The 24183-nt window shown below is 36.3% G+C and overlaps 1 protein-coding gene across 1 annotated transcript in view; it reads right to left on the bottom strand.

The window, feature by feature from the left end:
• The window catches only part of Ankrd31 (ankyrin repeat domain 31), a 184291-nt gene that overhangs the window by 10670 nt on the left and 149438 nt on the right, over positions 1-24183 (bottom strand). The window contains 3 exon segments of the mRNA XM_077791084.1: positions 10338-10440; positions 17044-17184; positions 21815-22811. Coding sequence (XP_077647210.1) covers positions 10338-10440; positions 17044-17184; positions 21815-22811 — 1241 coding nt within the window.

The raw sequence follows: 24183 nt of genomic DNA, 5'->3' as shown, positions 1-24183 counted from the left end.
CCCCTACAGAAGAGCTAAGTGTGTGTATGAGTGTAGGCATCTGTGCATGTACACTAGGGAAAAAGAGAGTGAAGACAGATCTGAGAGCAAGAGAGAGCTTGCATGCTTTAGTAATTCCACTCTTAGGAATCTAAGTAAAAGGTTGAATATCAAGGTTTGTCAAATTATCATCTGCATTAAAAATCAAATATTACTAGTCATCCAAAGTCTATAGTCAGACTGGCTATATAAGAGTCACTTTTAAAAATTCAGGATACTGGAACTTACCACAAGAATTGATTAAATAGATCTGTAGTTAAAAGTTAGGAATCAAAGACCATGAATTACTACAGGAACTATTTCCAGTTTCTTAAAAAAATTTAACTTAATTAATTTATTGTTACTTGGTCTCCCAGATTAAGTTTCCCATTACTGATGAAAAGTACTTTTGAGGCCATCTTCAGAAAACTGGGAAGAATGCACCGTATCATGTAGCCAGTGTTTGAGAAAGGATAATACTGAGAGATTAGTGTGGGTTAAGTATAAAGTTAGAAGAGAAAAGTAGTTTGAATTATGGAGCTTTGTAGTAAGAAAAGGAATAATTCCTGAGAACTTCTGGGTAAGGACTTGGTGATAGAAATCCTGTTTGGTTCTTTATCCTGCTTATCAGAGTATTGTCATTTTCTATTTTGTACTACCTCTCTGCTTATATTGTCTTCAACTGGGACACCAAGATAAAAAGAGAGGGTACTGTGGTAGAGACGAATAATATAATAGTGCTGTTTTTCAGAAATGTGTTCTGCCCTTTCATAGATCATTTCAAAATGTGCTGCTCATTGGTGAAGACTACATCTTTAGTTTTCTCATGAGGAAGTTTACTCTATTTAATAAGGAGTATTAGTTTGGTATACAATTTTTTTTTGTACTAAGGATTAAACCTAGGATTCATGCATGCTAGGTAAGTGCTTCACCCTTGAGCTACATCCTCAACCAGGAGTATTAGTTTAATAAGCAAACATTTATTTTAGTACCTATTTATAGAAAATATTTTAATAACCAAATCATGTCACTTTGGGCATGATTTTAATGATACTTTTTTTAAATGGAAAAAGTTTTAATATAAAGATTCACACTGTGATGAATTTTTCGATTCCAACTTATCTTGCCATTTTCCCCCTTGTATTTCTATTACTTTTCTCTTACCTTTTCCTATCTGTTACATGACTGATTCCTATATGATACTTTTAAAAACTTAACCAAAGAAAGTACAGAATAGATTCAGAAAAAAGAATTATAAAGGATTTTGTCATTTTTTAAATTCTCCTAAAATCAACAGTGGTTAGGAATAAAATGGATGTGTTAGTACAGATGTACAAAAATAAGAACCCTTGAAATTACAATTGGGGATGTAAAATGGTTACACTGCTTTGGAAAGGAGTGGCTGTTCTTCAAAAAGTTAAATATATGCCAACAACATGGACCTATATTTGGAAGACCCAAAAACTCTATGAGAAACCTTCTAGAACTCATAAACAAATTTAGCAAAGTAGCAGGATATAAAATTAACAGCCATCAGTCAATTGCATTCTTCTATACCAAAGAAGAATCAGCTGAAAGAGAAATTAGGAAAATTATCCCATTCACAACAGCCTTAAAAAATAAACAAAACAAAACAAAAAAGCCCATCCAAACACAATCAAAAACTTAAGAAGAGTGGTGAAAAGACCTATACAATGAAAACAACAGAACACTAAAGAAAGAAATTGAAGAACTTAAAAGATGGAAAGATCTCCCATGTTCTTGGATAGACAAGAATTAATATTGTCAAAATGCCATAATATCAAAAACGCTATACAGATTTATTGTGATTCCTATTAAAAACCCATTGACATTCTTTATAGAAATAAAAAAAGCAGTCATGAAATTCATTTGGAAAAATAAGAGGCCCAGAATAGCCAAAGCAATCCTTAATAAGAAAGTGAGATCCCCCACAGCGGACACTCCACTGAGGCAGTCAGCGGCCACCATCCGGTAAAGCTGAAGGATACACAGCCACTCTCCTTCAGAGTTCAACATCAAAACAGGTTGGTGTCATTCAGCTCACCCCCCAGACAGCGGGAATTCGCATAAAATCTCTCCTAGGCTTGCTGGGAGAGGGAGTATCAAGCTGAGCCTCCATAAAGACTAGGGGGAAACTAGAGACACCTGACCTCCAACCCCTCCTCCCAGTAGCAGCCAAAAGGAAACCTGGCTAGCCAGCGCTGGGGGAGGGGCAAGCAGAAAAAATCAAAGTGATAGAGTGCCAGGGATCCCAGCAGCCTGCAGCAGGGCCCCGGAGATCCAGGCCAACTGATTCGCGTGGCCTGCCCTGCGGCTACAGAAGGCGTGGCGCCTCAGTGAAGCCATTAATTAGCAAGCAGAGAGGTTAGGGACTGCCATTAGGTGGAATCCCACCAGCCAAGCCCACACGGACCCTTGGGCCGAGCTGGGATCTCAGAAGGGGAAGGAAGCGGTACAGTCCCATCCCCCACAGCGGACACTCCATCCAGGCAGTCAGCGGCCACCATCCGGTAAAGCTGAAGGATACACCGCCTCTCTCCTTCAGAGTGCAACATCAAAACAGGTTGGTGTCATTCAGCTCACCCCCCAGACAGCGGGAATTCGCATAAAATCTATCCTAGGCTTGCCGGGAGAGGGAGTATCAAGCTGAGCCTCCATAAAGACTAGGGGGAAACTAGAGACACCTGACCTCCAACCCCTCTTCCCAGAAGCGGCCAAAACGAAACCTGGCTAGCCAGCGCTGGGGGAGGGGCAAGCAGAAAAAATCAAAGTGATAGAGTGCCAGGGATCCCAACAGCCTGCAGCAGGACCCGGGAGATCCAGGCCAACTGATTCGCGCGGCCTGCCCTGCGGCTACAGAAGGCGTGGCGCCTCAGTGAAGCCATTAATTAGCAAGCAGGGAGGTTAGGGACTGCCATTAGGTGGAATCCCGCCAGCCAAGCCCACACGGACCCTTGGGCCGAGCACGGGATCTCAGAAGGGGAAGGAAGCGGTACAGTCCCATCCCATCCCCCACAGCAGACACTCCATCCAGGCAGTCAGCGGCCACCATCCGGGAAAGCTGAAGGATACACCACCACTCTCCAACAGCTTGCAACATCAAAACAGCCAGCAGCAGGACCCGGGAGATCCAGGCCAACTGATTCGCGCGGCCTGCCCCGCAGCTACAGAAGGCGTGGTGCCTCAGAGAAGCCATTAATTAGCAAGCAGGGAGGTTAGGGACTGCCATTAGGTGGAATCCCGCCAGCCAAGCCCACCGCCCACGCCCGGAACAGGCCCAGCGACCTGCCAGCATGGTAGTCACGACACCCCAATTGGAATAGGGACAGAGCAGAGCCGCCTTCCACTCCCGGAACAGGCCCAGAGAGACGCCAGCGTGGTAGACACGTCACCCCAATTGGAGTAGGGGCACAGCCGCCGCCCGCACCTGCAAGGGAGACTTTTCAACTATACAAGAGCAACATAAATAAATAGGGGGTAAATTTCAAAAACACAACAGTTGCACCAAGCAGAAAGAAACGCGAGCAGTATGAAAAGACAAGGAAAGAAAGGACCACAAGCAATGCAGGTCAACTCAACTTTAGAAGAGGTAATAGCTGCAACAGATGGAATATCAGATAAAGAGTTCAGGATATATATGCTTCAGATGATCTGGAGTCTCAAGGAAGACATGAGACAGCAAAATCAGACAATGAAAGATCACATTGACAAACAAATCCAGGAAGTAAAAGATCAACTTCACAGGGAGATAGAGGTAATAAAAAACAAACAAATAGAAATTCTAGAAATGCAGGAAACAATAAACCAACTTAAAAACTCAATTGAGAATACTACCAGCAGAGTAGATCACTTAGAAGAGAGAACATCAGACAATGAAGACAAAGTATTTCAACTGGAAAAGAACATAGACAGCTCAGCAAGTCTGCTAAGAAACCATGAGCAGAACATCCAAGAATTATGGGACAATATCAAAAGACCAAATTTAAGAGTCATTGGGATACAGGAAGGCACAGAGCTCCATTCCAAAGGAATAAACAGTCTATTCAGTGAAATAATACGAGAAAACTTCCCAGAATTGAAGAATGAGACAGAATCCCAAATCCTAGAAGCCTACAGGACGCCAAATGTGCAAAATCATAAGAGATCCACACCTAGACACATTATAATGAAGATGTCCAACATACAGAATAAGGAGAGAATTTTAAAAGCTGCAAGAGAAAGAAAGCAGATTACATTTAGGGGTAAACCAATCAGGATAACAGCTGATCTCTCAACACAGACTCTGAAAGCTAGAAGATCCTGGAATAACATATTTCAAACACTGAAAGACAATGGGCTCCAACCAAGAATCTTGTATCCGGCGAAATTAAGCTTCAGGTTAGAAGATGAAATTAAAACCTTCCACGATAAGCAAAAGTTAAAAGAATTCGCAGCTAGAAAACCATCTCTTCAAAAAATCCTTGGCAAAATATTACAGGAAGAGGAAATGGAAAATAACATTGAAAACCAACAATGGGAGGTAGGACAGTAAAGGGGGGAAAGTAGTCAAAGAGGATAACAAATCAGGTTTAGTAACATCAATAAACAAATATGGATAGAAGAACAAACCATATCTCAATAATAACCCTAAATGTTAATGGCTTAAACTCACCAATTAAGAGACACAGGCTAGTAGAATGGATCAAAAAACAAGACCCAACAATATGCTGTCTACAGGAGACGCATTTGATAGGAAAAGATATACATAGACTGAAGGTGAAAGGTTGGGAAAAATCATATCACTCATATGGACCGCGGAAACAAGCAGGAGTGTCCATACTCATATCTAATAAAATAGATTTCAAGCCAAAGCTAATCAAAAGGGATATAGAAGGACACTTCATACTGCTCAAGGGAACCATACACCAACAAGACATAACAATCATAAATATATATGCCCCAAATAATGGTGCAGCTGTGTTCATCAAGCAAACTCTTCTCAAGTTCAAGAGTCTAATAGACCACCATACAATAATCATGGGAGACTTCAACTCACCTCTCTCACCACTGGACAGATCTTCCAAACAAAAGTTAAATAAGGAAACTATAGAACTCAATAACACAATTAACAACCTAGACTTAATTGACATATATAGACTATACCACCCAACATCAAGTAGCTACACTTTTTTCTCAGCAGCACATGGAACCTTCTCAAAAATAGACCATATACTATGTCACAGGGCAACTCTTAGACAATACAAAGGGGTAGAGATAATACCATGCATCTTATCTGATCATAATGGAATGAAACTGAAAATCAATGATAAAAGAAGGAAGGAAAAATCAAGCATCACCTGGAGAATGAACAATAGGTTGCTGAGTGATCAATGGGTTTTAGAAGACATCAAGGAGGAAATTAAAAAATTCCTAGAGTTAAATGAAAACACAGACACAACATATCGGAATCTATGGGACACATTGAAAGCAGTTCTAAGAGGAAAATTCATTGCTTGGAGTTCATTCCTCAAAAAAAGAAAAAACCAACAAATAAATGATCTCATACTTCATCTCAAAATCCTAGAAAAAGAAGAGCAAAACAACAGCAAAAGAAGTAGAAGGCAAGAAATAATTAAAATCAGAGCTGAAATTAATGAAATTGAAACAAAAGAAACAATTGAAAAAATTGACAAAACTAAAAGCTGGTTCTTTGAAAAAATAAATAAAATTGACAGACCCTTAGCCATGCTAACGAAGAGAAGAAGAGAGAGAACCCAAATTACTAGCATACAGGATGAAAAAGGCAATATCACAACAGACACTTCAGAAATACAGAAGATAATCAGAAATTACTTTGAATCCTGATACTCCAATAAAATAGAAGATAGTGAAGGCATAGATAAATTCCTTGAGTCCTATGATCTGCCCAGATTGAGCCAGGAGGATATAGACAACCTAAACAGACCAATAACAATAGAGGAAATAGAAGAAACCATCAAAAGACTACCAACTAAGAAAAGCCCAGGACCGGATGGGTATACAGCAGAGTTTTACAAAACCTTTAAAGAGGAACTAACACCAATACTTTTCAAGCTATTTCAGGAAATAGAAAAAGAGGGAGAACTTCCAAATTCATTCTACGAGGCCAACATCACCCTGATTCCGAAACCAGACAAAGACACTTCAAAGAAGGAAAACTACAGACCAATATCTCTAATGAACCTTGACGCAAAAATTCTCAATAAAATTCTGGCGAATCGGATTCAAATACATATCAAAAAAATTATACAACATGATCAAGTAGGATTCATCCCTGGGATGCAAGGCTGGTTTAATATACGGAAATCAATAAATGTTATTCACCACATCAATAGACTTAAAAATAAGAACCATATGATCATCTCAATAGATGCAGAAAAAGCATTCGACAAAGTACAGCATCCCTTTATGTTCAAAACGCTAGAAAAATTAGGGATAACAGGATCATACCTCAACATTGTAAAAGCAATCTATGATAAGCCACAGGCCAGCATCATTCTGAATGGAGAAAAATTGAAGTCATTCCCTCTAAGATCTGGTACAAGACAGGGATGCCCTCTCTCACCACTTCTGTTCAACATAGTCCTCGAAACACTGGCCAGAGCAATTAGACAGACAAAAGAAATTAAAGGCATAAAAATAGGAAAAGAAGAACTTAAATTATCACTATTTGCAGATGATATGATTCTATACCTAGCAGACCCAAAAGGGTCTACAAAGAAGCTATTAGAACTAATAAATGAATTCAGCAAAGTGGCAGGATATAAGATCAACACGCATAAATCAAAGGCATTCCTGTATATCAGCGACAAATCCTCTGAAACGGAAATGAAGACAACTACTCCATTCACAATATCCCCCCCAAAAATAAAATACTTGGGAATCAACCTAACAAAAGAGGTGAAAGATTTATACAAGGAAAATTACAGAACCCTAAAGAAAGATATAGAAGAAGACCTTAGAAGATGGAAAAATATACCCTGCTCATAGATAGGCAGAACCAACATCATCAAGATGGCGATATTACAAAAGTTCTCTATAAGTTTAATGCAATGCCAATCAAAATCCCAGCAGCATTTCTTGTAGAAATAGATAAAAGAATCATGAAATTCATATGGAATAATAAAAGACCCAGAATAGCAAAAACAATGCTAAACAGGAAGTGTGAATCAGGTGGTATAGCGATACCAGACTTCAAACTATACTACAGAGCAATAGTAACTAAAACAGCATGGTACTGGTACCAAAACAGGCGGGTGGACCAATGGTACAGAATAGAGGACACAGTAACCAACCCACAAAACTACAACTATCTTATATTTGATAAAGGGTCTAAAAGCATGCAATGGAGGAAGGATAGCATCTTCAACAAATGGTGCTGGGAAAACTGGAAATCCATTTGCATCAAAATGAAGCTGAATCCCTATCTCTCGCCATGCACAAAAGTTAACTCAAAATGGATCAAGGAGCTTGACATTAAACCAGAGACACGGCATCTGATAGAAGAAAAAGTAGGGTATGATCTACACGCTGTGGGATCGGGCTCCAAATTCCTCAATAGGACACCCATAGCGCAAAAGTTAACAACTAGAATCAACAAATGGGACTTACTCAAACTAAAAAGTTTTTTCTCAGCAAAAGAAACAATAAGAGAGATAAACAGGGAGCCTACATCCTGGGAACAAATCTTTACTCCACACACTTCAGATAGAGCCCTAATAACCAGAATATACAAAGAACTCAAAAAATTAGACAATAAGATAACAAATAACCCAATCAATAAATGGGCCAAGGACCTGAACAGACACTTCTCAGAGGAGGACATACAATCTATCAATAAGTACATGAAAAAATGCTCACCATCTCTAGCAGTCAGAGAAATGCAAATCAAAACTACCCTAAGATACCATCTCACCCCAGTAAGATTGGCAGCCATTAGAAAGTCAAACAACAATAAGTGCTGGAGAGGATGCGGGGAAAAGGGCACTCTTGTTCATTGCTGGTGGGACTGCAAATTGGTGCAGCCAATTTGGAAAGCAGTATGGAGATTTCTTGGAAAGCTGGGAATGGAACCACCATTTGACCCAGCTATTCCCCTTCTCTGTCTATTCCCCATAGACCTAATAAGAGCATGCTACAGGGACACTGCTACATCGATGTTCATAGCAGCACAATTCACGATAGCAAGATTGTGGAATCAGCCTAGATGCCCTTCAATAGATGAATGGATAAAAAAAATGTGGCATTTATACACAATGGAGTATTACTCTGCATTAAGAAATGACAAAATCATAGAATTTGGAGGGAAATGGATGGCATTAGAGCAGATTATGCTAAGTGAAGCTAGTCAATCTTTAAAAAATAAATACCAAATGACCCCTTTGATATAAGGGGAGTAAACAAGGACAGGGTAGGGACGAAAGTTTGAGAAGATGATTTACATTAAACAGGGATGAGAGGTGGGAGGGAAAGGGAGTGAGAAGGGAAACCGCATGGAAATGGAAGGCGATCCTCAGGGTTATACAAAATGACATATAAGAGGAAAGGAGGGGTAAGACAAGATAATACAAATCGAAGAAATGATTTACAGTAGAAGGGGTAGAGAGAGAAAAGGGGAGGGGAGGGGAGGGGAGGGGAGGGGGGATAGTAGAGAATAGGACAGACAGCAGAATGCATCAGACACTAGAAAGGCAATTTGTCAATCAATGGAAGGGTAACTGATGTGATACAGCAATCTGTATACGGGGTAAAATTGGGAGTTCATAACCCACTTGAATCAAACTGTGAAATATGATGTATTAAGAACTACGTAATGTTTTGAACGATCAACAATAAAAAAAAATAAAAAGTCATGAATTTATATTTGTAACTTAAATTGAAATATTAACATTAAAATATTTTTTACTTTTTAAAATTTAAAAAAAAAAAGAAAGTGAACCAGGAGATCTCACAATACTAGACCTTAAATTATACTACAGATCTATAGAAAAAAAACAGCATGATATTGGCACCAAAACAGACATGAAGACCAATAGAACAGAATAGAAGACACAGAGACAAACCCATATATACAGTTATCTCCTACTAGCCAAAGATGCCATAAACATAACATTGGAGAAAAGATAGCCTCTTCAACAAACAGTTTTGGAAAAACTGGAAATCCACATGTAGCAAAATGAAATTGAACCCCTATCTCTCACCCTGCATGAAACTCAATTCAAAGTGGATCAAGGACCTAGGCATTAGACCAGAGACTCTGTACTTACTAAAAAAAAAAAAAAATGTAGACAACTCTATTGTGTCGGCTTAGGAACTGACTTCCTCAACAAGACCTAAAGTACAAGCACTAAAATCAAGAATCAATAAATCGGATGGAATCAAACTAAAAAGCTTCTTCACAGCAAAGGAAACCATTAAGAATGTAAAGAGAGCCTAAAGAATGGGAGAAAAATCTCTGCCACTTGCACTTTAGATAGAACATTAATCTCCAGGATATATAAAGAACTCAAAAAACTTAACACCCAAACCCAAATAACCCAATCAATAAATGAAAAAAGGAACTGCACAGGCACTTCACAGAAAAAGAAATACGAATGGTCAACAAATATATGAAAGAATGTTCAACATCTCTAACAATTAGAGAAATGCAAAATAAAAGTACACTGAGATTTCATCTCACTCTAGTCAGAATGGCAATTATCAAGAATAAAAGTAACAATAAATGTTGGCAAGGATGTGGGGAAAAAGGTATAAATGGTATGAATACACCACCAGTGAAATTCTACATCATGTATAACCACAAGAATGGGATTATAATTATAATAAGTTATACTCCATGTATGGATAATATGTCAAAATACACTCTACTGTCATAGAAGTACTATCTGAAGTACAGATACATGCTAAAATAACCTTCAAAAATATTATATAAAGTAGAAGTCAGACTCAAAAAGTCTTATCTAATTCCATATTCGGAACAAGTTCATCCATTCCAGAAAGTAGACCCTGGGGTTTCCAGGAACTGGGGGGAGTAGAGAATGGGGAGTAAGTTTCTTTTTGGGGTGATGAAAATATTTGAAACTAATCAAAGTAGTGGTTGTGTAACATTGTGAGTGTACTAAATGCCACAGTATTTTTCACTTTAAAATGGTTAATTGTAATGAATAATAGTGAATTTTACCTCAATGAAAAATAAAAGACCAAAACACACACACAATAAAAAGAGTAGGTTTGGGTGTTTTTATCCCACAACCAAGAAACAGATGTTGGGCCAGACATACCTGGAAGACAAGGCTGATGTTGTTGAGGTACTACATTTGGTTCTGGAGGTACAGGTACTTCCTCAGAAACATACTTTAAAAGCTCCTTCCCAAGATACGTTACCTACACATAATCAAAGCCAAATTTAAAAAAAAAAAATCATACATTCTGTAAGAGGCAAATATATCAATCTCCTGAAAATTGTAATTTTTGTTAAGTACTGATTATTGTAAATCCAACTATAGCCCATGGCAAAGTACACACTGCCTCTTTTTTTTGGTAAATAATTTTGAAAATAATATCTTATTAGAACATAATATTTTATTAGAACACAGTGACACCCAGTCATTTACTTAACATCTCTGCCCACTTTTGTGCTACAAAAGAACTTAATAGTTGTGACATGCCCATGAAACCTAAAATATTATTTATTATCTGGCCTGTTTACAGAAAAAATTTACTGACCCCTGATGTATATTACTACCTCTCTCATCCATTCACTTATTCAACAACTGTTAATCTTTCATCTGCTATTTTATGACCTTAAAAAATATTGACATTAAAAAATTAAGCCATAAAAGTAATAGTACTTTTGAGGAAATAAAATATTTAGATGATTAGATTATTAATATTTCAGGTCTACATATCTAGTTATAAAAAATTGTGGACTTAGATGTTTTTATTACTCCCATAGGCCAGAGCTTAAAAATATTTATAAATAATGGACAGGGCTGAGGTATATACCTACCAGAAATATTCCTGGTCCACTGGTCTTTGCACTCCCCACTCTTAGGTCTAGGGCTACCTAAAACCCCCAAAGGGCAGGTTCTCTTAAGGCAGAGTATCAAGTCTCAATTTCAACATCTCTTCCTCCAGGATGTCTTCTTATAACCTCTAAACTTAATGACCTTCCTCTAGGCTCTCATATCTTTTGTGCTCTTATTTCTGTCACAGCATTTATTCCATTTAAAAGAAATTATGTTTTAATGTCTCTTGTGTCAAGTAAACCATAAACTTCTAGAGGACATGGTCTGTGTCATATTCATTTGTATATCTTTAGCACTTCACATAATGCCTGACATTATGGATTAAAAGACTGAAGCCACAACTCTTAAGTAAGATTCTTAAATTCCAAGCCTCAGGTTATCCATTTGTGAAACAAGTATCTTCAGCATATTAAGTTCTTAGAGGATTAAGAGATAAAATGCATGAAAAGCATCTGGCATGCTATCTGTCACATCCTAAAATCTTGTTAATTGAACAGGGCCAGGAAGGCATAGGTGGTCTATAAAGTACATATAGGATTTGGGCTCAACCCCTCACCAAACAAAGCCAAGTAAAGCAAATGGGATATATTTGGCTTGCCCAGTGTGCCAATCCCTCCTCATTTGCCATGAAATAAAAGGAGAGAAGCAGCTCCTGAATGTCATTTGTCAGTTCTCTAAAAAACCCAATAATTATAAACAATGAATTTTGTACGGGTTATGCCCTGACAATGTCTAATATACCTTATAAACTAATGGAAGCGCAGGTTCAGTATGTTAGCATCTTCATCTCATACTTTAAAAGCATATTTTTTTAATCAGTTTTAGTACTGGGTAACATAAAGTGGCTTACACATACCACTGGAGGTAATTCAGATATAAACAACACAACTTTAAGAAAATCCACCAAGTTGAAGTGTATCTTTCACAAAGTAGAGTGATTTGTTGAATAAATTAATGAAAAGACTCAAAAGAAACAGGCAGTCACTTCTAGAAATTATATTTTATATTAGTGTCTGTGCTCCAGTTGGCTAAAGCAAAAGTGCAAACAGTTATCACATTTCATACAGCTCAAACTTTGAATCCTGAAAATTTTACTAAGGATCCAAATGTAGCTCACATGCCCACTCTGACAGAGGCATGGTAAGAAGAGCTGGAGGCTAGTTTCTGAGGTTTTTGGACTTCATGGCCTCTAGTGCTCTCAGAAACTTTGTCATGTTCCCCCAGACGAGAAAAAGTAAGAGACAGTATAAGCTGTGTTCTATGAGGATATCTGTAGGTTGTTATGTTATTGCTTTTCTAAAAGGTAAAGTTGCAGGGATGCTTTGTCCTAAGGCCACTGGTGTTTTCCCTGAAGCCTTATAGCCAATGGTCCATTATTCCTCAGATATTAGCCTATGCTGATTCCCTCAGAGCAGACTTAAGAAAGAAGGATGCTGGGGAAGAAGTAGGATGTATGCAACACGTGTGTGTTTGTGTGTGTGTGTGTGTGTGTGTGCGTGCGCGCAAGTACTTATGTGTGAGGTAGATGATCACACATGGAAATGTGGTTAATAAGCAAGTGAGAATATCAATTAACTTTATTTTGGCAATATTAACTGTCATTATTAATTGCTATAACAAATGTTTCTGTGTACTATTCATATGAATCAAGAAAAAAATATAAAACATTACCTGATTTTGATTTTTTTTTCTTTTTTTTGGAGACAGGGTTGCTTAGGGCCTCACTAAGTTTCTGAGACTGACCTTGAACTTGGTGATCCTCCTGTCTCAACCTCCTGACTGCCTTTTGTTTTGGTCAGCTTTTCACTGCTGTGATTAAAAGACCTGACAAGAACAACTTTAGAGGAGGAAGTTTATCTAAGCGCTCAGTTTCATACGTCTCAGTTCATAGGTAAGGGCTCAAATAAGGCTGAACTTCACGGAGGAAGAGTTTAGTGGAGGGAAGTGGCTTACTTGATGATCAGAAAGCAGAAAGAAAGGCTCCTCTTGTCAAATACAAAATGCAGGCCCAAAGGCACGCCCCCAATGACCCACTTTTTCCAGCCACACTCTATCCGCCTTCATCTATCGGTTAATCCTATCAGGCAATTAATTCACTGACTGGGTTAAGGCTCTCATAACCCAATCCTCTCTCCTCTAAAACTTCTTGCATTGTCTCACACATAAGCTTTAGGGGGATACATAATATCTAAACCATGACACCTTTGAATATTAAAGAGGTGTCCAAAAATTTATTTCCCTGATGGGAGTCCATTTTATTTTTGAAAGTATCAGTCTGTTTTTCACGTTTTCAGAAAAACAATTTATAATATGGATTAATAGGAATCTGTAAGTTTTAAGCAGCAAGTCTTACAATTTTCAATTCCTCAAGAGAAGAAAGAGAAAAGGATAGTTGTTTTGTTTTGTTTTTAGATCTCAGAGTAGGGGAAAAAAGCAAAGAAACAAAAAAAAACCTATTTTTTTGGGCTCATTATAATACAAAAAACATTGTGGTTAAGAATATGTGTTTTAAATAAACTATTTCTTTAAGAGTTCAGAATACAAGACAGAAAGTCATTTTAAAGTGTAAGAATTGCTTCTAGGTAAATGATTTTTCAGGTAAAGTTCTTTTTCATAGTACATATCTCCCAATTCCAATTCCAGACTCCTTTCTTCATTCCCCAGCACTCTATTCAGCAGGAGGCAAGAAAAGGTCCTTTCTAGTATTTATTTTTCAGAATTTGCAACACCTGGATATTTGTATTTTTTAAAAGATCCATTTCTCTAGCCATCTCTTTTCTCTTCTATAGTACAGCTGTATAGAAGCTAAGTTTGCATAAAGTTTAAGACACTTTGAGAGTAACTGACTGAATTAGGTTATCTGTCCAGATGAACAATTTTCATCACTTTCTATACTCTGTCCCTAACCTGTCTATATCTTGATATTCCTAATTATGGAATTTCTTTTATAAAAATATGTGAGGGTGGAGGGAAAGAGGAAAGTCAACACTAACTCCAAAGGAGTGAGTTTATCAGGGTGAAAATTTAGCAAGGCATCTGGCTAGAAAGTATGTTGTATCTGTCTAGTGTTCCTTGAGTCACAACCTAAAATGATAGCCTACTTTTCAACTTCATCAATTCACTCCTGGGGGTCCCAAAAATGAACTACCATTGCCATTCTAATGATTCTTATAAATTTTGTATGGCAATCATATCACCAAAAGGCAATTTCCCTTCCATTCAAATAAAAACCAGGGCCAAGTTATCTTAGTTTCTGAGATTAGAGAAGATCCAGCACATTCAAGGTGGAATGATCATAGACTGGAAAAGCATTTTCCTGTGGAGGTGAGCCATTTCTGCTGCCTATGATTGAGGCTACATATTGATAAACGTGATTAGATGATTCCATGTGTTCTTTTGAGTTGAGGGCAACTTGCTTGCAATGAAAGGAATGTGGGCCTCCTTGTGCCATTGTTAATAAATGCAGAAAAATTATGTATAGGACTAGAAGACCAAGTTAAATGATTTGTCCTAGCTCAGTGATTCTTACTCCAGGATGAACATTAGAATCATTTGGAAAGGGGTTGGGGTTGTGGCTCAGTGGTAGAGCACTTGTCTAGCATGTGTGGGCACTGGGTTCAATACTCAGCACCACATAAAAAAAATAAAAAAAGATATTATGTCCATTAAAAAAAAGAGTCACTTGGAAAGCTTTTAAGAATATTGCCACTTAGTTCCCAAATCAGACTATTAGATCAGAAGCTTTGAACTGAGGTCCACTAGACATTGTTAGTTTTAAAAAGCCACTCCACCCTCTTTAAGTAATTCTAGAAATTACCATGATTAAAAACTGTTGCCCAGATCAAATAACTTATAAAAAGTAGAATCAGAAACTAGTTTGGCATCCTATCTCCTACCCAGAGATTACTCTGGCCATTAGAATGGTGTCTAACAGCTAGGAGGCAGAAGCTGCAAGATAAATCAGTGAAGTGAGTTGAATTTCCTCAGTAAAGAATTTTCCTAAGCACCAAACTTTCCTTAGCAAAAATGTACAGCAGCCCAGCTGCTTGGGTAGGAGGGATGAATCATTTCTGTATCTAGTGACATTGTCACTATCTGATGCAGAGAAAGTCATACTTTTCTAGCATTTCATGCCTGACAGCCAATCATTCCTGGCCCTACACCCCCACCAACATTCTCAGAACTAGTCAGTAGAATGTTCACATTTACCAGTGCAGTGAAAAGTTTTCATCATCAAGAAGTATCTGTGAATTCAGGAGCTCCTCTCAGTCAAGAGGAGACAGAGTTTTCTGTGGTAAACTTTAATTAATTTATTTTTTTATTGGTTGTTCAAAACATTACAAAGCTCATGATATATCATCTTTCATACATTTGACTCAATTGGGTTATGAACTCCCATTTTTACCCCAAATACATGTGGTAAACTTTAAAAGAAGATTTTAAAGAGACTTTTAAATATTATGAGGAACTCACTGGGATCATATTTCAATTTGGGGTATTTACTAAAAAGTACGTGTGTGTCCCATAGAAAATTTAAAAACTCTGCTTTCATTTTTGGGGATAACCTAAAAAAGAAAAGTAATCTAAACCTGCTTAGATAATCTGTAGTATTCATATTTGCAGCTGACTTCACTATCACATAGATGCTAAACATTAGAACTCTAATTGGCTTGATTGCTAAGAAAACACTAGAAGCAATGGGATATGCAAATGTGGCATTAGTAACATGTGAGGGCCAAATGATGTCACAGACAGCTCTCAAAGGCAGGAAATGTAGTGGTTATAATGGAGAAAAAGTGTGAGAGAATAGAGTCTTCTCAGCATGCCAAAAGAACCAAAACCACAGCAATGAGTACCATATCAATGCCATGAGAATGGTTTAACAAAACAATAAAAATCTATCAAAAGACTTTTAAAAATATTATAATAAAAGGGATTACTGGTGTAAGATGTTAATTACTATCATTTGGTATAAATTATCAATCCATGAAAAGAACTGAGCAAAGGTGTAAAAAACAGACAATCTGGTGATTGTAGGGGTGGGGAAAGAAAAAACTTTCGAGGGTAAAAAGTCAGAGAGATTATATAGCACACAAAATCCAGAATGTGCTGATTAAGTGAAGGGACTGAAACAGTACCAGAAGTACCTGCTACAAAGGCCTACAAGGAGAGAATGCAGAGTAGGGGCACAGAGTTCGGGGCAGAGCAGGAGCAAGGAGGGAAGGCAGATACAACTGAGCTGGACAACAAAAGAGAGGAAGCTATGCCTTCTATTATTGGTGTACTGAGGCTTACTGCAAAGGGAAGGGAAGTTTAAAGGTATAAACCATAATGGTGGATCTGATGATTCATACTTTCTTGAGTGAGTCATTGTAAGACCTGATGTGGTACCACAGACACCTACGGGTGGATGAACACTGGACCATATGGTGTCAGTCATCAGTGGGCTCTTAACTCAGAAGCCAGAACTGAGAGAGGCTACCAAGTCTGTGAGGTCTGAAAATATTTCTTTTTGAGGAAAATATTCAAATCTTTTAGCAACATGTGATTAATGCTATGTTCAAAACTAAAAGTAAAATGTACTTTCAAATTTAGATTACATTTTGATTTATTCCATTAGAATAATAATAACATGCATAAACTAAAATATTAGTACACTAGTAATCCCAAATTTCTATATGGAGTCATAAAGCCCTGAAATTTATTAGAAGGATAAAAATGGAAGATTAAAGCCAATTAAGTTTCTGAAACTAGATAAGGAGCAAGTAAGGGAGCTGCACAGCCATGGGAATTTTGGCAAATACAGTGTAGATTAAAGCATGTAGCAAGTCACAGAAGAGACAAATGAGGGCAAAAACTATCTGAGAGATCTTTCAGACTTATTTTAAAAATGTTTCTTTATAAAAATATGTATTTTAATTTAACTATGAAATTAAAGATAAACTTGAGAATGACCCACCTTACTCCAGGCGTAATTCCAGGTCACGTAACTGTCACCTCCCAGAAGATCCTTGAGCCAAGTGACTGGATTTTGATAAATCTGACCATTTTCTACCTTAATTTTACCACTTAATAAAACACTGGCTTTGTGGATAGTCTCCTGAAGAAATAAATAAATAAATAAATAAATAAATAAATAAATAAAATTAAGATAAAAATTGCTGAAATCTATGAACTTTGGATTTTGGTCATGATGAAATAATAGGGATCAGATTTACCTATCATTTGACACAAAACAACAACAAAAGAATACAAAATATATGATCCAATTGTTTATAAGAGGCCAAGAATCAGGCAATTTTCTCTGAGAGATGATAATTTACTATGGTGAACCCTATAATTATCCCAGCTTTCCACCATGAGAGAGTTTCCAAGTCATGTACAGGGAAAGGGAAACCAGGTAAAGCCTTTGGACACCCTGAGTTGAGGAAACAGAGCAGAGTCTAGGGACAAAGGAGGTTAGAGTCTGTAGGACAAGGTATCGAAGAGAAAAATAAAAAGAAAGAAAACTCTGTAGATCTTTAGAGGGTCCTCTTTAAATTTCAGCTGAGAAGGGATAGATGGATATGTGTGAGGAAATTGACCAAGGATGGAAAAAGAACCACTTGAAAGAATTAGAGGTACTGACACCTGGCACTCTCACAAGACAGGGAATAGAGTCCCTAAAGCAAGAGTAGAAAGACCTTCAGACTGATGGGCCATCAGTGGAATACATAAAAGAATCTTGCCTCTGTAGTGGAAAATAACTAGCACTGGACTTGACACTGTTCTGATCCTGCCTAACAAATCTTGAAAACAAGACTCAAAAGAATCAAACCATTTTCAAGAACAAGTTTCCAAAATATTTATAAGACTACATACATATCCAGCATTCAAGAGGCAAATTTTACTGTATGGGATCTGATAAAATATTTAACAGGCCCTAAATCCAACAGTATTAATAACATTAAATGTATGTGGATTAAACAAACTTTTAAGAAAGTGGATATTTTCAGATGGATTAAAACATCAAGATCTAACTATATAATGCATATAGGAGACAGATATGAAATTCAAAGAGACAAGTAAACTGAAAGTAAAAAGAAAAAAATGTATCATTCAAACAGCTACCACAAGAAAACTGAAATGGCTATACTAAAATCAGATGAAAATAGACCTTAAAACAAAAATTTTTACTAGAGATAAAAAGGGACATTTTATAATGTTAAGAGGGTGATGCATCAAGCACATATAACAATTATATATAATACATATGTACTTAAAACACAAAAGAGTACACAAACACAGGAAGCAAAAATTAACAGAAATGAAGGGAAAAATAGATAATTCAACAAGAATAGTTGTAGACTTCAATATCCTACTTTCAATATGGAGTTATACATAGCAAACAGGCAAAAAAATCAATACGGAAAGACAAGGATTGAATACTATAAACCGATTAGACTTAACAGGCATCTATAGAAAATATAACAGCAGAATATATATTCTTACGCACACATGGATCATTCTCCAGGACATTTGCTAGCTAAGCCATAAAATAAACCTGAACAAGTTTAAAATAATTGAAGTAATATATGTTCTTCAACCACAATGGAATGAAATTAGAAATGATAACAGAAAAAAAAGAACCCTGGGAAACTCACTATTATATGAAAAAAAGAACGTAATTTATAAATAACCGATGAATAAGAAAAATTGATCCAAATAGATGGAAATACATACCATATTCATGGTCTGAACAATTCAATATTATTGTGATTCCATTTCCTCCCTAATTAACCTATACATTTTATGAAAAACCAATAAAAATAACAGCAGCCTTTTTGGAGGTAGAAATCTAAAATTCATATATCATTACAATGGACCTAGAATATCCAAACACTTTTAAAAAAGAACAAAACTGGAATACTAACACTACCAGATTTCAAGATTTATTTATGGCTACAATAATCAATATAGTTTAGTAGTGATGGAAAGATAGTCAAATAAATCAATGAAACAGAAACAGGGAGACCAAAAATAGACATACATATGAACAACTGATTTTTGACAAAGATATATAGGGCAATTCAATAGAAAGGGTATCTTTTCAACAACTGGTAGAACAACTGGATATACAAATTCAAAAATATGAATGAGGATCTGACATTGTACTACATACAAAAATTCATTAAAAATAGATTATAATCCTAAATATAAAACTAAAAACTCTAGAAGAAAATAGAACTTTGTCACTAGGGAAGACAAATAATTCCTAAATAGGACATGAAAAACATAATCTATGAAAGAATAAATTAAAAATTTAGCCTGCACCAAAATTAAAGGCTTCTGGGCTGGGGCTATAGCTCAGTGGCAGAGCACTTGCCTTGTATGTATGAGGTATTGTATTTGATCCTCAGCACCAAATAAAAATAAACAAATAAAATAAAGGCATGCTGTCCACCTAAAAATACAAAAATATTTAAAGGCTTCTATTTTTAAAAAATAATGTTAAGAGAATGAAAATACAAGCCACAATATAGTAAAAATAGTTGGGATGGTACATGTTCGATAAAGATTATATCTATATGTACTTTGTGTGTGTGTGTGTGTGTGTGTGTGTCACAAAACATGATAGGAAAATAAGCAACCAATAAAAAAAGGGCAACAGATTTGGACACTTCATTAAATAATAAATATGGATGGCAAATACCATGTGAAAAGATATTCAATATCAATCATAATTATAGGCATGCAAATTAAAACCATAGTGATAAACCACTAAACAGATGTGCAGGTTATATCACAATACACACATCTATACTCCAATAGCAAACCTAAAATTAAGTCTGATTATACTACATTGAGGAACTAGAACTCTCATTCACAACCAATGGAGATGTAAAATTTTACAAACAACTCTGACAATTTTTTAAGCTCAATGTATAATTACCATATGACCCAGTAACTCCATTCCTAGGTATTTACCCAAGAAAATTAAAGTCTGTGTCATACCAAAACTGGTACACCAAGATTCATAATAGCTTTATAGCCAACAAATAGAAACAACCTAACTGTCTATCATAGGCATACTGATAAACAAACTGATATACACATATAATAGGCTACTATGGAACGACTTATTCATGCTATAACAAGGATAAATTTAAATGATTACATTCAGAAGAAGAAGTCAGACAAAAATCAATACATAAAGTATATTTGCACTTACCCACAATTCTTGGAATTGTAAATGAATGTGTAAGAGAAGAAAAGAGACCAGTAATTATCAGGGGATCAGCAAAGGAAGGGAAGGGGATCAAAGGTAGGGTACAAGAAGGCAAGAAGAAACTTTTGAGATTAATGGATATTTCATTATCTTGTGATCATTGTTTCACAGGTACATACAAATGGTTACCAAATTGTATATTTCAATTATGTGTAAATATATTGTATACCAACTATATGTCAATAAAGCTGTTAAAGAAAGAAAAATAGCTGAAATATGAAAATCTCTACCAAAATTTTATTATCACTGATTTAAGAAGGTATCACAACTGTCAAAATATGAGTAAATAAAAAACTAATATAGAATAACTAATCTGCTAAATTTTGAGCTGCATTGGCTAATTAAGGTAGACACCACTTAACAACAAATTGGTTGCCAGGCAAAGAAATTGGATTATTGAGGGATCTGAGATCAAGCCACTAATTCAGTCATAAACTACAATTTGAGATTTAAAATTTAAATATTTTTACTTAAATTTACAAATAAAACTTATTAACTATGGAAAGCTTTATTATCCAGAAATGAGCAGCGCTGGAAACAAAGGTCATTCAGATTAAATGTTAATTAGTCTGGACTGAAATGTCAGATTGGCCCATAAGCAAAGAAGCATCCAAGGACTCTGTGATCTTTGTTAATCTAAATTCTTCTTTTTAGAATACAAATGGAAGACATGATTTACAGTAGAAGGGGTAGAGAGAGAAAAGGGGAGGGGAGGGGAGGGGAGGGGAGGGGGGATAGTAGACAATAGGACAGACAGTAGAATACATCAGACACTAGAAAGGCAATATGTCAATCAATGGAAGGGTAACTGATGTGATACAGCAATTTGTATACGGGGTAAAAGCGGGAGTTCATAATCCACTTGAATCAAACCGTGTAATATGATGTATTAAGAACTATGTAATGTTATGAACGACCAATAAAAAAAAATAAATAAATTAAAATATAAAAAAAAAAAAAAAAATTCTTCTTTTAAAAAGTGCACGTAGAGAAAGAGGAGAGGCATATCCAACAAAACTTTTTTCTCCTCCTTTTTTATGTATATATAATATTGTTTTAATTTAGTCAGATTTACCCACACTCCAAGCCACTTCTGGGTTCTAAACTGAGCTTCTTTGGAAGATGAATTTATACATATCCCTTTAGGGCATGCTTTAGCAGTATAGTGGTAGTTACTGAAATTATATGGAACTAATGACAGTTTCAATTTATTATTTTTATGTTAATTCTTAAATCCTTCCTGTTGCAATATAATAAACTAGTTCTGGTTTGAAGATCCAAAGGTGCTTGTGATTGAAATATATTAAGGCAATTCCAGCAGCATGATTTCACTAAGAATACAAAGATTGTATCTCTCCATTCAGGAAGCCCAGTCAAACTCCAGTTCCCTAAATACCTATGTGACAGCAACATTTACTTATTATAAAATTTATGTGATTTTAGAGAAAAAAATTTAGAATACCTGTGTTTTAAATTCCAGAATGTTATTTCCTGGATTCATTCTTCCTAATAATATCAAATCTTTTATCTGCATACATTTCTTTTTAGGAGTTGTGCTGTAGTTTAAAGGCTTTTTAATAGTATGTTGATGGCCAGATCCAGAGGAAGAAGAGACCTGACTGTTATTTATATGTGGAACAGCAGAAGCTGTTTTTTCAAGATATTGTTTTGTCTGATGCACAGTATCAGTGCCCAAGACAGCAACGGCTTGGTGTGCCCAGGATTCTGATGTCCCCCCAGGTGGTTGCTGGGAAGCTGTTTTTCTGTTTCCTCTTTTTGGATCATACTGGGAAAGGTCCTGGTCCCAAATAACAGCTGATGGATGGGCATCCTTTTGGGAAAGTAAACTTGTATGTTTGGAACCATTTAATGTGCCAGTTATGGCAAAAGGACTATAGAATTCACAGTCTTTGGCTGTAGTTTCTGTATGATCATTATCTTTTTGTGAATATTCTGCATGAGCAATGAAAGCATCAGGTTGGGATGACAATTTATTATCACTGCTATCTGGGTATCGAGATTTGAATAACCCATCCAAGGTACAATCATTAACATTTTGTTTAGAATTCATCTCAACTCCAGAAAATTCTTCCCTTCTTACTGCCTCTGAATCTAGACAAAGATTAGTATTATGGCTGTCATGGCATGTTTCCAGAGACAATGGTGTTTCTTGAATGCTTCTACAAGCAATATTGATATGAGAAAGTGAACCTGAATGAGGCTGCACCGAATTTTCCAGACTGGTAAGCTCTTTGTTGTCCTTTTCACTGAAGATATGTGAGCTGGATGGCAACTTCCTTAAACTAGGATCAGACAATGATGTGACATTTTTATAATTTTGAATTTTCAGACTTATTTTTTTCTGTTTCTTTGCCACAACTAAAAGGCTCTTCTGTCTTGTGGCCAAGTTGGCCAGCTGTTCTCTCAGGGCTCCATGCTTAAATGACTCTATGGATACCCTATAGGAAGAAACAGAAACAGGAAACAAACAAACACACAGAGTAGAAAACTTTGTTTTATCATTCATTTTAGATGTTAAAGATTTTCTGTCTTGATTTTAATCAGCTTGAAGTACTCGAAAGTCTACCTTTACAATGTATTGCCATTGAGAGGAAATTCCTTCATTTCAGGTGTTATGGTTTTGACATGAGGTGTCCCCCAAAAGCTGTGTGTAAGACAATGGAAAAATTTTCAGAGGTAAAATGATTGGATTATTAGGTGCACTAAAATGCTGATGTGGATTAACTGGGAAGTAACTGTAGGAAGGTAGGGAGTAGATCACGGGGAGCATGTCTTTGGAGTATATATTTTGTCCCTGGTTAAGCAGAGTCTCTGCTCTTTGCTTTCTATTGCCATGTTCTGAGCTACTTTCCTCTGCCATACACTTCCACCATGATGTTCTGCCTTACCTCAGACCCAGAGCTATGGAGTTGGCCATCTGTGTACTGATACCTCTGAAACCATGAGCCAAAATAAACTTTTCCTCCTCTAATTGTCTTTTTCAGGGCTTTTGGTCACAGCAAAAAACAAAAACAAACAAAAAAATGACTAAAACAGTGAGTTTTAAAGGATGTGATAATGAAGTTGTTAGATTTATATCCATATTATTATTTATCAGCCATGAATCAACTCTAAAAGATAATAACACTTATATTGTCTATCTAGATATCTACTTGTTTTTGATTGGAAAGTAGTAATTGGTGGCTAAAGAGAACCACCATTTTTTAAGTTTGGGGTTTGCTTACTGTTTTGAGTAGAAAGGTGTATTAGGAAGTAAAATGTGATAGTAAGTTCCACTCAGGTTCCTTTAGCTATAGAGAAACAAGATTGTTTTGTGAATAATCACACCTCAACTACACCTGAGAAATATTAATTTATCAAGTAATGACTGTAATTGTACTTTGAATCTATCTTGAGACACTTTCAAGTCCAGAGTGACTACATAGATGACCATCATCCTGTGCACCTTGCCCAAACCAAATCTCTCAGAATCTTGAGACTAAAGAAGAGGAAATGGCTCATTATAGCTCTTGGTATTTTGGCTAAGCCTACCTATCCCCACTGAGCTTCAGGAAATTACGCTCTTCATTTCCAGTGGTTCTAAAACATTTTGACTTCAGGATCTATTTGTACTTTAAAAAATTTTGGCGGAACCCAAAGAGCTTTTATACCTATGGATATTTACTGTTTTAGAAATTAAAACTGATAAAAATTTAAAACACAAGAATATATACCCCCACACTCCATTACCATCAGGTTACCTCTGGAAAGTTCCACTGTACACTCACAAAAGAAAACAATTAATATCTTAGTATTATTATAAAAAATAGT

This window comes from Urocitellus parryii, chromosome 1, assembly GCF_045843805.1.
Source record: "Urocitellus parryii isolate mUroPar1 chromosome 1, mUroPar1.hap1, whole genome shotgun sequence".
Classification (NCBI taxonomy): domain Eukaryota; kingdom Metazoa; phylum Chordata; class Mammalia; order Rodentia; family Sciuridae; genus Urocitellus; species Urocitellus parryii.
This window is presented reverse-complemented; position numbering and strand designations above follow the sequence as displayed.